The sequence below is a fragment of the Quercus lobata genome, chromosome 7, assembly GCF_001633185.2.
Source record: "Quercus lobata isolate SW786 chromosome 7, ValleyOak3.0 Primary Assembly, whole genome shotgun sequence".
Classification (NCBI taxonomy): Eukaryota; Viridiplantae; Streptophyta; class Magnoliopsida; order Fagales; family Fagaceae; genus Quercus; species Quercus lobata.
Window position 1 is genome coordinate 1,486,212 of NC_044910.1, and position 13,754 is coordinate 1,499,965.

At 35.9% G+C, this 13,754-nt stretch overlaps 1 protein-coding gene across 2 annotated transcripts in view; it reads right to left on the reverse strand.

Annotated features, from left to right (window-relative positions):
* Positions 1-4,296: 4,296 nt before the first annotated feature.
* LOC115954326 (glutathione S-transferase zeta class-like) overlaps positions 4,297-13,754 on the reverse strand; it is a 35,607-nt gene continuing 26,149 nt past the window's right edge. Inside the window, exons 1-11 of one of the 2 annotated variants that reach the window (XM_031072253.1) lie at positions 11,864-12,064; positions 11,631-11,745; positions 11,482-11,538; positions 11,265-11,350; positions 11,068-11,142; positions 9,438-9,491; positions 9,241-9,322; positions 6,923-6,984; positions 5,877-5,936; positions 5,131-5,258; positions 4,297-4,605 (exon numbers count right to left, since the gene is read on the reverse strand). In XM_031072253.1, the coding sequence (XP_030928113.1) occupies positions 5,148-5,258; positions 5,877-5,936; positions 6,923-6,984; positions 9,241-9,322; positions 9,438-9,491; positions 11,068-11,142; positions 11,265-11,350; positions 11,482-11,538; positions 11,631-11,745; positions 11,864-11,866 (705 nt within the window). In that variant the 5' untranslated portion in view covers positions 11,867-12,064 and the 3' untranslated portion in view covers positions 4,297-4,605; positions 5,131-5,147. Of the gene's footprint in view, positions 4,606-5,130; positions 5,259-5,876; positions 5,937-6,922; positions 6,985-9,240; positions 9,323-9,437; positions 9,492-11,067; positions 11,143-11,264; positions 11,351-11,481; positions 11,539-11,630; positions 11,746-11,863; positions 12,065-13,754 lie in introns of those variants that run through there. The other variant, XM_031072254.1, reaches the window with a different exon arrangement.

The following is a 13,754-nucleotide window of genomic DNA, read 5'->3' on the forward strand; positions in this document are numbered from 1 at the left end:
GACACTTAAATGTAGTATCATTGATAAATGTTGTTCAAAAATCAATCATCTCTGCGAAAGATTTTATGTACCCTATTATTATAGTTGCATATGTTAATAAGTTATGCATACACATTCCATCTAAAAACACAATTTCAATTTTTATATCATTGATTGATGTTTTTGTTTGATAATAAAAAGCTATTATCATGAGCAAACGCTATATGTTAAAACCTTCTAAAAAAAACTCTTTATATCATAGTATAACTATCATCCCTCCTCGTTCAATTAATCAAGAGACCTTTCCGATCAACTAATCCACCCACCCACCCACCCAAAATGTATGTTACTACTTACAAGTAATTCTTAAGTATTCTCAAAACATGAAAAATGATGGTCTTCCTCTCACATTCATTATGGGGTCCATTCATTAAATTCATGGTAAAATTCACCTTAAATGTAAGAGAATGGAGCACAATTTTTCCATCTGAGACTACTTAAAATTTTCCTACTGCTTACTATGCATTGCACTTTTATGGCATGGGTCTTAAATGTAGTTGTACATGTCTTGTCTGTGCAACACACACACACACACACACACACACACACACACACATATATATATATATATATATAAATACTAGTCTCATCACACGCGCTTCGCGCGTGTGTGATGAGGCTTTTTTTTTTTTTTTTAATGGTCCTATTTATGAGGCTTTTTTTTTAGTAGTCCTATTTTGTAGAAAAAAAAAATTGTGTTATTTTATTTTATATATATAATTTTTATTTTAAAAATCTAATTTATAAGTGGATAATGTAATTTGAAAATTAACAGAAAAGTGGTCCTATTTTTTAGGCAATGTTTTAGTAGAAGTTAGAGTTACACTAAAAAATGAGGAATCCAAACAAAAAAAGCTCTTTAAATAATAGTATAGAAGAGTCTCCCCACCATAGGAGTAACATAAATATATATATATATATATATATATATATGTATGTATATATTTTAAAGAAAGACATTTGGTTGCTTGGTTTGGTAAAACTAAAAAAGATGAGTAGTGGTGGGGTGGTGGTGTTAGAGTTGCCACTGGGGGCAGCGGAGGAGGAGAGTTTTGAACTGGAGAAAGCAGTGTGTAGCCATGGACTGTTCATGATGCCACCTTGTAACGACCCAAGGAAAAGCGCTAGCCACATCTGCGCTATACCTCAAAAGGGCTAGTCACAATTGAGGCTCCTTGCAGTTGTTAATAAAGCCCAGATCTACCTAGTAAATACCCGATGTGGAACTCATCACACACCCACACACATTATACAATCAATCAAATTGGGGTATCACAATCTCCCCCACTTAAATCCCTAACGTCCTCGTTAGGGCCCATTTTGTGGGGTAGTATCTCTGAACCCACACAGGATTACTGGGCCGGCTCTGATATCCTATGTAACGACTCAAGGAAAAGCGCTAACCACATTTGCGCTATACCTCAAAAGGACTAGTCACAGTTGAGGCTCCTTGCAGTTGTTAATAAAGCCCAGATCTACCCAGTAAATACCTGATATGGGACTCATCACACACCCACACACATCATACAATCAATCAAATTGGGGTATCACACACCTAATCAGTGGGACCCCGTTTCCAAGGCACTTCTCCGTCCACTCCATCTTGGAGATTCAGATTCAGAATCAGTGATGGTCCGTATTTCTCAACACCAATGGGCCCCTCACTCACTCCATGTCCGCGTTTACTGCCATAACTCTCCCGACAACATCGAGAATCAGTGCTGGCTCAGGTGCCACGAATGCTGCGTTTGTCTGAAGATGAGGAGAGAGCTGTGAGAGAGTTCCAAAATATGTACAACAATGAGAAGAAGAAGAAGAAGGAGAGCAGCTTTGTGGGCAGGGTGTTTAGGTCTCCTACCTTGTTTGAAGACATGGTCAAGTGCATGCTCCTCTGCAACTGCCAGTCAGTCTCTCTCTCTCTCTCTTTTTTTACTACTTCCATTTTGCTATAGATAAATGTATGCTTTCATTTCCCATACCTGCCAACTGTTTGACATTATGCCTTCCCATTCGTGTCGATTAATGACCTTTACTATGTAAGTACTAATAAGTAGTAGTACTAACTCATATCTCACACTTTACTACTACTCTGATATAACTTGGACCATAAATATGACTCTTTTGACAAAAAGAGTAAAAACTTCAAAATCACTAGTCTTTTTTCCTTTTGGTAACAAGACCACTAGATTAGCTAAGCTAACACTAATAAGACTTCAATAGGTGGTCCAGGACTTTAAGCATGGCTAGAGCACTTTGTGAGCTTCAGTTGGAACTGCAGCCTCAAATCATCCAGTCTCTTATTTGTGTCTGATTCTGCAGCTGCTGCTGCAAGTACCAACTTTAATACCCCAAAACCCGATAAGGACCACTTCATTCCCAACACACCCATACCACAAGAGTCCAAGGTTTCAACGAATTTTACAAATTCTAGGTCTATCAAAGCAAACTGTGTTCCAGCTGATATTGTATGCGATGATGATGATGATTATTCATGTCTAAACTGCAAAACTTGTCAGGCTGCGGATGAACCACACAACATTGCTTCTGATTGTGATACCATTGGAAATTTTCCTAGCCCAACAAAATTAGCAAACCTTGATAAAGGCTTTCTGGCTTCAAGATGCAATCTTGGGTATAGAGCAAGTCACATTTTGAAACTTGCCCGGGATATTGTTGAAGGCAGGATTCAACTAACACAACTTGAGGAGGCCAGTAAAGGAGCAAGCTTTGCCAAATCCAGCAACTACGACAAGTTGGCTAAACAGTTGAAAGAAATTGATGGATTTGGTACTTTTACATGTGCCAATGTGCTTATGTGCATGGGATATTACCATGTCATTCCAACAGATTCTGAAACTATTCGGCACTAAGAAAGGTACCCATTTGGTTCTTCCGCATACTTTTGTCATTACTACCGTTGAAAATCTAAACATATGAATATGATTGACGTTTTCTTAATGCAGGTCCATGTGAGAAATTCCACCGTTCAAACGGTACAGAGAGATATTGAACGTGTATATGGGAAGTATGCACCATTTCAGTTCTTGGCATACTGGTGTGTATATATATCATACAAATGAATAATTCTTAGGTATTCTCCGAGTACAGAGAATGATACTCTCTGCTCTCACATTCATAGTGGAGTCCACTCATTAAATTCATGGTGGAGTCTATCATGAATGTGAGAGGAGGGAGCATTATTTCTCCGTGCTCCAGAAGTACCTAAAAATTTTTCTATACAAATAATATAATTCCGTATCAAATACTATCTTTTTCATATTTTTCTTTTAACATTTTTGTAATTCTCGTCAACTAATTTTGCTACTTAATATCTCCTTTGATTAGGTCAGAACTCTGGCACTTCTACGAAAAGACATTTGGGAAGCTAAGCGAAATGCCATGCTCTGATTATAAACTAATCACTGCCAGTAATATGGGAAGCACAAGTAGTACAAAAAAGAGGAAGAAAAAATGCTGACCAAAGTCAAGCCTAGCATTAGCTTGGATGACCAAAAAATATGCAAAAAGCCAATTAACCTGCTATGTTGGTTCGCTTATTATGTATCACTGCTTTCAAGCACGCTGAAATTGCTTACTATTTGAACAATTTCTGATGCATGTTTAATTGTTGATAGGCACTATCTTCCCTCAAAGTTGTCAACATTGAAGTAGCAGCCATGGCAGCTTGCCATACTATGCCTAAGTGCAACCACCAGCCTGCCATGTGTAAGCACCTGCATGGCATTAGAAAGCCATGCCATTGGTCATGCACAAGCAATGTACATGATCCTGTACTTTAATTGGGTTTTACCACCTCGCTTCTTAATGTTGTAACTTGTATCCAGTTTTCTGTAAACTCAAGTTTCTGTTTCATAATTCTCTTTTTCATTTTAATATAGATCCTTTTTCAGAAACACCCCCCCCCCCCCCCCAAAAAAAAAAAAAAGTTTATGCAAGCTTTGAGTTTTTAACCATCTCCTGGAGAGAAAGACTCGCATGATACAAATTGAATGAATGAGGCACTTCAGCTCACTACTCTCTAACCATCGTTTCTCAAATGCAAGTTGATAATTTCCTTCCCAATTGTGGATAGTTAAATAAGCCTCTCACAAACTATTTATAAAAAATTGAAATAAAAGCTCCACAGTCTTTCTTAATTTACTGGTCTTTCTAGCCAACTGGTACGTCTCATCCTTTCGAAGGACAGGGTCAACATCTAAACTTGTTACTGCAGATTTTTAATAAACTGTAAAAGAGTTTCTAAGGAAGTCCAAACACATTTTTTCTGCTAGAAATATGATATTTTATTGGTATACAATAGGAAGAAAACACACAGGTAAACAAAACTATAATTTTAGAGGATACAAAAGCAAACTGAACTTAAGGAACTTCAAACAGGTAACCAAACCATTTATTGTATGTATCAGCTCACCATCTATTACTATTCACATTATTCCACTACGTTCCATGAGGTGACAACCTTCATCACAGCACCTTTATCTTTATACAAATATGCCTTGAAAAGCTCTATCTCGAAGCTTGATCATCTAGCAGTGGCACTTTATGCTGTAATTTTGAGATTGGAAGTGTAATCTTAAAACAATTTCAATAAAATTCATATATGTGTATATATATAGCCCTTTGTTCTAGGATGTGTGCGGTATTGTTGTGGTTCGAGTTACAAATGGTGTTGGTGTCTCTTTTTGCGATATTACATCACTTCAAAACTTTCAATTAGGTTAATTAATGTTTTCTCAAGTCTAACATTGGATTACATGTCCTCCATATGCTTATCAAACATTTTTTACCATAATTTTGACCATTTTTTAGATGAGATAGTTCTTAATTTTGATATTTAGCAAGCTCGATGGTCGTGGAGGTCAGATCACCCAATGCTGAACCTAACTCATATATACTACAATAACATCAAAACCTTAATCCCAAATTAAGGGTTGAAATAAATCTTGAACAGATTAGTTAGGATCGGCCACATGTGCATGTGTGTGTCTATATATATAACAAACATTCTAGACACACCTAATCAATAAGAAATGTCTAATAATTTCTGATTTCTACGATGTTTCTACGTACCTTTTCAACCCATTGGTTTAACTAGCACTTGCCAGAGGAGAATCTGGCTGCTTTTCTGGCATAGCATCTTGGAAAGCCGGTATCTCATTGTATGCCTCATTCAATCTGGATAAGAGAGGGAATTGAGTCTTCAAAAAAAAAAAAAAAAAAGGAGAAACCTGTCAGCAGATACAGAAATGAATTTTAAAGTAGGCCCTAAATTTCAAGATTACTAAATATAGGTGTTATCATGCATATTTCTCTGCATGTGTGTGTGTGTGTGTGTGTGTGTGAGAGAGAGGGAGAGAGAGAGAGAGAGTTTGTAGCTGTATAATCATTAAACAAGGTAAAAGAAGCAACAAATGGGGCAACCAATGCATAACTAATAAATCCAAAAATATCCATAGCAACCATTCTAGCTTGAGGATGCAGAAATTCATACATCTCAGACCAGAAGCAAGATTTTCACTGACAGAAGAAGACTATACAAGGTCATAAATTTTTTTTAACTACTGTAATTCCACAAACTCTTGATGGCCGAGGTCAAAGAACAATTTGGCATTAAAGCAGTTTGAAGATAAAGTTAATATATGTAATGAGAACATTGAAAATCTACCCGTAACCTTTATCTTTTGTTAGTGGTTTTTCTGAAGGAAAAATAATTGTTACAAGACTCAAGACTGCAACGTTTTTCCCATTAATATAAATTATATATGTTTTCTACAAATCAAATGTAACTGGCACATTAATTATAGAATGAGCACTACCATGTCAACATTGAACCTTTTAATTGCTGCATGAATCTGAGGAGCTAGAAACAAATCTGCCTGCAAAAAATTGCAATGCATTACATTATGTTAAGAGAAACACCTTAACTCATAAACTAAATCCATACAAGCTGCTGTTATGTAGTATTTTAGGAAGTGAAATTCTAGCATGTCATGCACTGTGAAACTAATACGTGTAGAGTATAAGACTGATGCAAGAGTCTAATTTAATACATGGAAGATGTTGACATGGTATGGTGACATGGCACGAGCGAGTGACATGGCACGAGCGAGTGACATGGCACGAGCGAGTGACATGGCACATGGCCAGCTAAGCTTCAGGGCTGTATTTCATATGTCCCATGTGACATAGCATGTGATTAGAATGTATTCCCAAATTCAATCTAGCCTAAACAGAAGCACATCACATTCCCTGCATCAAAATACTGACTTCAGCACAATCATGTATATTTATATACTTAAGTCAAAAACTTAGTGCTTAGAGCCTTCATGTCTCATAATCCATGGTTTGGGTTTGGGAGAAGAACCATCTTCAGATTGCAATCTTAAAGATTGAGAAGTAGGTTCTGCTATTTTATATTGTGTTCTGCTCTCAGTTGGTCTCACTACTTAAGGTTGTAATAGATTTACAAGCTAGCAAAAGAAAATCTTTGTTTGGTTGTAGAAGATAGACCAACTTCAGGATGGTTGACAACTTCCTTAGCAAAGCCGGAGCCCCTACCAATATTGGAACATTTTGGTAGTAAAATGAAAATTCATAGCGAAGGCCATTCTTTTAGTCTTTCTCTATGCAGTGATCAATTTTAAATTTAGTTTCAACAGATTTAGGGTGCATGATTATGTGTTTGTGGTTAGGCACCTTGTACATTCAATGTAGATAGAGAAAAAGGGAAAAGCATTTGTAACAACTGTAAAACATTGGTAGAAACTTCCAAAACCCTGACTCTTCAAATGTTCGCACACAGTGCAGCATATTGTATATGAAAATTTGCAGGCACAGACACAGATGATGCAGGAAACCAAACCAGGTAAACTTCATCTCCAGTAGCAAATCTTCCAGCATAGTCTTTTAAAAGCCTCTCGAGTGCTGAAACAAATGCAAATAATAATCAAAATAAGCCTAAAGCCATTAAGGAGCAGAAACCATCCCATAGTGGCACAAAAAGTTCACATGTGACTGGAATTTCCAGGGAGAGGAACCCAGTTGTTAAAAAGATCAAGACAATCCATGAAAATAAAATTATACAAGCCCTTGTTTTCCCCCAAACTATTTGGATGATTTTTTTGGGAGATATGAACACTAATCTGATTGTCCAAACAAACAAACATGTATAATCCCTCCACCAGATCAAGAGTCAATTGTCTACTTAACATGTCTTCCTTACTCCAATTGACTGTCCATTTGTAGTAAGCTCTATTGAACTTACAAAAGAAATTAGTATCCAGTCTATTGACAATGTGCCAAAGTTATTTGCTAATCTCGTTAACCACGGACCATGGAGGGAATTTGGAACTGATACAGATAATTAAAATCAGGATCCAATATCATTAGTTAGCTGCATCTCCTAAATAGCTCATGGAAGGACTAATTTCTTAGCTTGTAACTTTATAGTGCACGTATGTTTGAAAAATACTATTTATCAGAAAACTTCACTTACATCTTGCTAAATTTCTATATGCGTGAAAACTCGAAATGTGTGAAAACACAAGAGCTTATTTAGACCCCCAATTTGAATTATGGCTTGGTTGATTTTACACTAACTTAATACTAAGTGCGGAATAGTGTAAACACAAACATATAAGCACGAGAGCTACTCTAATCCATATTTAAAGCAACACAGCAGTAAAATAAAATGAAAAAAAAGTAGGGAAAAGATATGCAAACACAGATAACACCGAGATCTGTTATCGAAGAGAAAACCGAAGAACTCGGCGAAAAACCTCTCCGCCGTCCTCCAAGCGGTAATCGATCCACTAGACAATCAGTTGAGATACATGGGTAAGCAAAAGACCCTCCAAGCCTAATTTACCCTCTGTACCTAAACCTTCCAAGCTCTTACTCCAACAAGGCTTCTCGAAACCGTGTCTTGTCTAGCTCTCCGGATCCCGCAACAAGCTCCATGTTGCATCTGCCATCCTTGACTTCTTTCAATGTTTCCTAGCAGCACCAAAACAACCTCACTGGACACTCTCAAAAGGTGTGGTAAGTGTTTGGGCTATTGACCTCTCAATGGTATGGAAATGGAGAGGTAGGAGATAAGGAAATTCCACAAAAAAAAATGTGTAGAGAATTGTTGGTATAACAATTTCTAACTCTCAAGTGTTTTTGCTAGAGTTTTCTCTCAGAAACTCTCAGTTACATTTGTGGGTAATATGGGTATATATAATGAGGGTACAGAAAGTGTGTATCAGGCAGTACAGACTGGCAGAACAGAATGTCTCGCGCGTGTCTCGCGGGATGGCCTTACCCGCGAGATACTCGCGTGACATAGCTGTCTCCATCTGTACAGACTCTTCGCATTCCAATCATGTGCAGGGCACATGCATCTTTTCGCGGGATGCTTAGTCGCGAGATACCCGCGAAAACCTTCCTTGCTTCAATAGCTTGAGTCTTCACACTCTCTCTCACTATCACACAACCCTTACAATAAAGTCCCACAACAGATACAAGGTACAAAAGATTGAATAAAATTACAATCAAATTTGGCATGAAATAAAAGCCAACAAAATACATATTTGTAAATCACAACTTTACAATGCGTTTTCTCAATTTAAAAGAAAGTGTAACAGGATTGGAGGGATTGGTCTTGTCATCAGCTTTTAAATTAAACCAGCCTTCAAACATGCGAGACTGGCATGGTAGAAAGATATTTTTGAGTTTTCTGCTTTCATGGGCCACAAAAACTTCTGTATTTTAATTCTAGATATTATGTTTGATAAATTACCAATTGTCCCAAAAACTTAAACTACTAGAAAATGATGAATTTAATCTTAATCTAACACTCTCCCGTCACGCGTGGGCCTAAACTGCCCTTATTAAGTAAGGTCCAACATGTGGGAATTTTATAAATGGGAGGTAAGCTGAAGACATGGTTTGAACTCAGCTCCTCCTACTTTAATACCATAATAAATTTTAAATTGTCCCAAAAGTTTAAGCTATTAGGAAATTGTGAGTTTAATCATTTAATCTAACAATGTCTAAATGTTATAGTGTGTAGCACAATCCAGAACTGATCTGGTATCTACTTATTCTTTCAAATCTTAAATTTTTATTTTTTTTTCCTGCTTTGGGGCCCACCTGCCAGGGAAGGGGGGAGTACTGTGCAGCTTAGTCAAATCTTACCTACGAAGCCTTTTTTGGTATAATGTTGAGCCCAAGCAAGTTTCACATCAGGATCAGAACTAATTTTTTCCTCAATGCACTTCTGTATATAGGAGGAAAAGCAGCAAAACAAAATTTATATCACATAAGTTCTAACAATTTCATGAAAATAACAACATAGGGGTATATAACCACAACAGTCTCACTCAGATATATACCAGTGTAGCTAGATTTTGGAGAGGCTGTACGCTTGAGGAAATAATATTGGCAGCCTACATATCCAGTTATAAAAGCAACCCCATTAGTGTCTAAATCTGAAACATACTTGCAAAAACATATGTGAATATTAGCAAAAATGGATAAGGTACAAGAAAGAATTATGCCTGATTAGATCAGGAAGCTCAAAACATTATACCATATCCTCAAGGCTGGAAAAGAAAGTAAAGCCAAAGAGGGATTTTCAAACATATTATCCAACATGTAAAAAAGAACAATACTAGTGTTATTCACCATGTGAGACACAATTACTTGTACGCATGCTTGCAAGGTTGTTTGGAAAATAATACTCCTCATTTGCTTTTGAAATAGCGTGTCCAATTCAAAGTGAAGATCTAGTATTTAACAAATCTAAGGGTAAACATGATGCCACCTCATTTAAAAGTAGTAATCATTCATTATTTGGTGGAATAGAATTTTAAATGAAGTTGCACCATATATATACATGTTTAGATTCATGAAAACTATATCTTAAACATGAGATGGAAACTCTCATTTTCAAAGAAATTGGTGAGGATCCTGATCCTAGGTACCAATCCACAAGAAATAATTTAGTTTATTTCAAAATAGCCATAGCTGGCATAGTGGCATAGCCATCCTTTTCAATGTGTACCCCAGTTTGCTTAGCAAGTGAAATAGGCTTTATATACATTCTTCAATGTAAATTATAGGTGGTTATTTGCATAAGTTTCACCAAGATAGAATTTGAAGCAGAAACAATTTTCAAGTTATTAATGTGGCAAAAAATGATAGAGGTAGTTCCAAGTGCAATTATATGCCATCAGCTCCTTGCAGCCTCATGTCGTGAGTACTATTTCTCCCTTTACTCAACTCCTGATACTTTTTTTCCTTGGAAAACTTGTGTGGCACTCAAAGATCCCTCCCAGGGTTGCTTTCTTCTCGTGGACTGCTGCATTAGGAAGATTCTGACTCTTGATATTCTATGGAACAAGGGAGTTACAGTTTTGGATTGGTGCTATATGTGTGAAAGGAGTGGGGAATCAGTGAATCATCTTCTTCTTCATTATCCCATTGACTATGGTATGGGCTCTGTTTGGTCTTCTATGGGTTATGCCACAAAGTGTTACTGACCTATTTTCAGCTTTGCAAGGTCCTTTTTGGTAAACATCAAGATGGATTTGTGGAGGGCTGTGCCACATTGTGTCTTATGGTGTGTTTGGAGAGAACAGAGCACAAGATGCTTTGAGGGAATAGAATGGTCTATTCTTGAGTTAAAATATTTCCTTCTCCACTCTTTACTGGATTGGAGTTGTGTTTTTTATTCTTTTCCATGTTCTAATTTTTTAGATATGCTTGATCATTGTAATTTAAGAGATTGATGTACATGGGCATTTTGATTAATAAACTTTCGTTATTTATCAACAAAAGAAAAAAAAAAGAAAAAGAACTGTTTCAAGCTTTTTATGGTGTGAGCATCAATTAATTGTAGATTATAGTTATGGTTAAGAAAAGTGTAAAATCCAAAAAAGAAAGGAAAGAAATGGAAAAAAGATGGTTAAAAATGAGATGAGTGTAATTAAGTTTATAGGCAGTATGAGATGCAGTTGATACCTGGAAATTGATGGCTTTTTTGTGAAGATCCTGAGGCAACAATGGATGGTGGTGGGGGTACTTTTCTTCTAAATACTGTGTAAGTTAGTTAGTTAGTTATTTAGTTAAAAACTTTATGAAGAATTGATGATAATAAATAATTATAATAATAGGGAAAGTAGAATGAGAAAAAGAAATTGATAGATAGAGATACGAACCAGTAAGATGGCAAAAGAGTCGGAAAGCACCAAGTCCCCATCGACAAGCACGGGGACATAACCAATAGGATTGAGCTCTGTAAACTCTGTTTAGTTACACCATACATGCATACATACATACATAATTATTATTATTATTATTACTATTATTAATAATAAAAACAATAGTAGAAAGTAAAGTAAAGTAAAGGTCATCTAATACTAATTCTATTCTCACCGGGGCTGAATTGCTCTCCCTTCGCCAAGTTAACTGCTTTGTACTCATATTCCAGCCCTAATCATCATCATCATCATCAAAAATTAAGATAGATTGAAGAATTAATAAATAAATAAATAAATAAATAAAGAGAAATAAGAAAGAAGTACCTTTCAAGTTGAGGGCAATACGAACGCGGAACGAACAACTGCTCCTCCAGTATGAATACAGTTTCAGCTTCAGCTTCAATTCACTTTCTTTCTTATTATCACCGCTTACGCTTGCCTAACCCATAAAATCATTTCTATTCAATTCAATTCAATAATATTACACACTACACTTTTTATACTATATTTTAGCAAACAAACCATATAGATGGATAGATAGATAGATAGAGTAGTACCATATTTCAGTAAATTTGATCCGATTTGGTTTTGGTAAAACAAAAGACTTCTAATTCTTAACGAGGGAAAGCCGCCGGCGATTTTGGTGTCATCTGATTCTGATTAATAGATATTATCCACAAAAAACATAAGGAACAAAGATTCCTCTTCTCTTTCTCGTCCTCCGTAGGAATAGCCGAATAATAATAAAAAGGGGAATATGCTAACATCACATCACAAATCGCAATGTTTTATTACCTGAGTATTTCATTTCATTTAGTATTTTAATTTTTTTTAATCAATTTTATTATTTTAATTTAATATATAAATATATATATATATTTTTTTTTTATATAAATTTAATATTATTATTATCGCTACATTAATATTAATAACTAGTTGTTAACTCATGCTAAAACCTACCTATTTGTGAGGTACGCTAAAATAATTTTATAAAATCTTAAATTAATTAAGAAACTACACTATTGTATAATTTGTTAGTGTATGACTTCAATTTGTGTTACAACTTGATGAAAAAATCATTGCTTGAACATGCAATGGCTTATGTAAGGACATGATTCGTAACGAACCGTAGTAACGTTAGGTTCGCACGTAAAAAGGCCCAAACAATATCATTTGTAGAGTGTGGGTTTGAAAGGCTAAGCCTTGGTCACCAGGTGGTGGGTTTTTCGTGGTGTTCATACATGGTTAAGTTTTCTTCACCCCCGGAGTCTTACTACTGAAGGTGGGCTGGGAGGCTCTGGTTTTTGGCCATTTTTCCCAGCCTCTTGCTTGGTGTACCTACCTTTTTATTATATAGTCCGTCTTGGTTGATCCTAACCCTCCACTTGTTGGTCAGGCAGGTGCTTATTTCTGTATCCATCCCATCAACCGTCCCCTCTTACTTTCTACTAGTTGCGAAAATTGAAGTTTACACCGTCCAAACGTCTTTTCTCATTAATCGGATCTGGGCGTTGGCAGAGGCATTTAATGCGGAGGGGACGCATTTTCCTTGATCCAATTCTACACCCTGCTTCCCTATGGGCCCCATTCCACACACATCCCCTTCAGGGGGCTATTTGGGGATAGCCTCCACCAAGATGTTGGTCTTCCTATTGAAGTTCTGGAATACCGAGGACAGGGTAGTTTCTCAGCCATTCCCCTTGACACCCCGGCTATCGATTATTCGTCCTCGGCAAAATACCTCCTCGGCACGGGCCCCGGGCCCAGATAGAGTTTGGGCCGGATTGTAGACCTCCCGAACCCACAGCTTACAAAAAAAATTTCAGACAGTTTCAGATACAGCAAAAAAATAACTCAAAAATTCAGATATTAAAACTTCTAAAAAACCAAAAAATATTAAAGAATCAGATAATTCACTGCTTAAAAATTATTGAAACAAAACAAAATATATATAACTACACAATAGAGAAATATAAGAAAAATATGGGATATATTCAAAAGAATAATTCATAACTATAACTATTGAAATGAATCAGAAGATTTAGAGCCTACAAATTATAAATAATATATATATGTGTGTGTGTGTGTGTGTATGACTACACAAATTTAGATGTTAAAACTTCCAAAATGCCAAAAAATATATATAATTAAAGAATAAATTATTGAAACAATTCAAAAAATATATGACAATTCAAAAGAGAAATATAAGAAAAAGAAAAAAGTACATGAACCCATTAAATAATTAGTTTTAAATTTTAACGGGTCTAAACTTTAAACAAACCTTATCAGCATGTGGCCCATGCTAAAAATATTGAGCAGGAGCCCACGTTGAAATAATGAAAGTCATACCTCCTTTTAATATATTGTATATAAGCTTTCTGTCAAATAAATTAACATACTTTTCTTTGACAAATCAATGGATTTAAATTTGAGAGACAGATAGCGCAC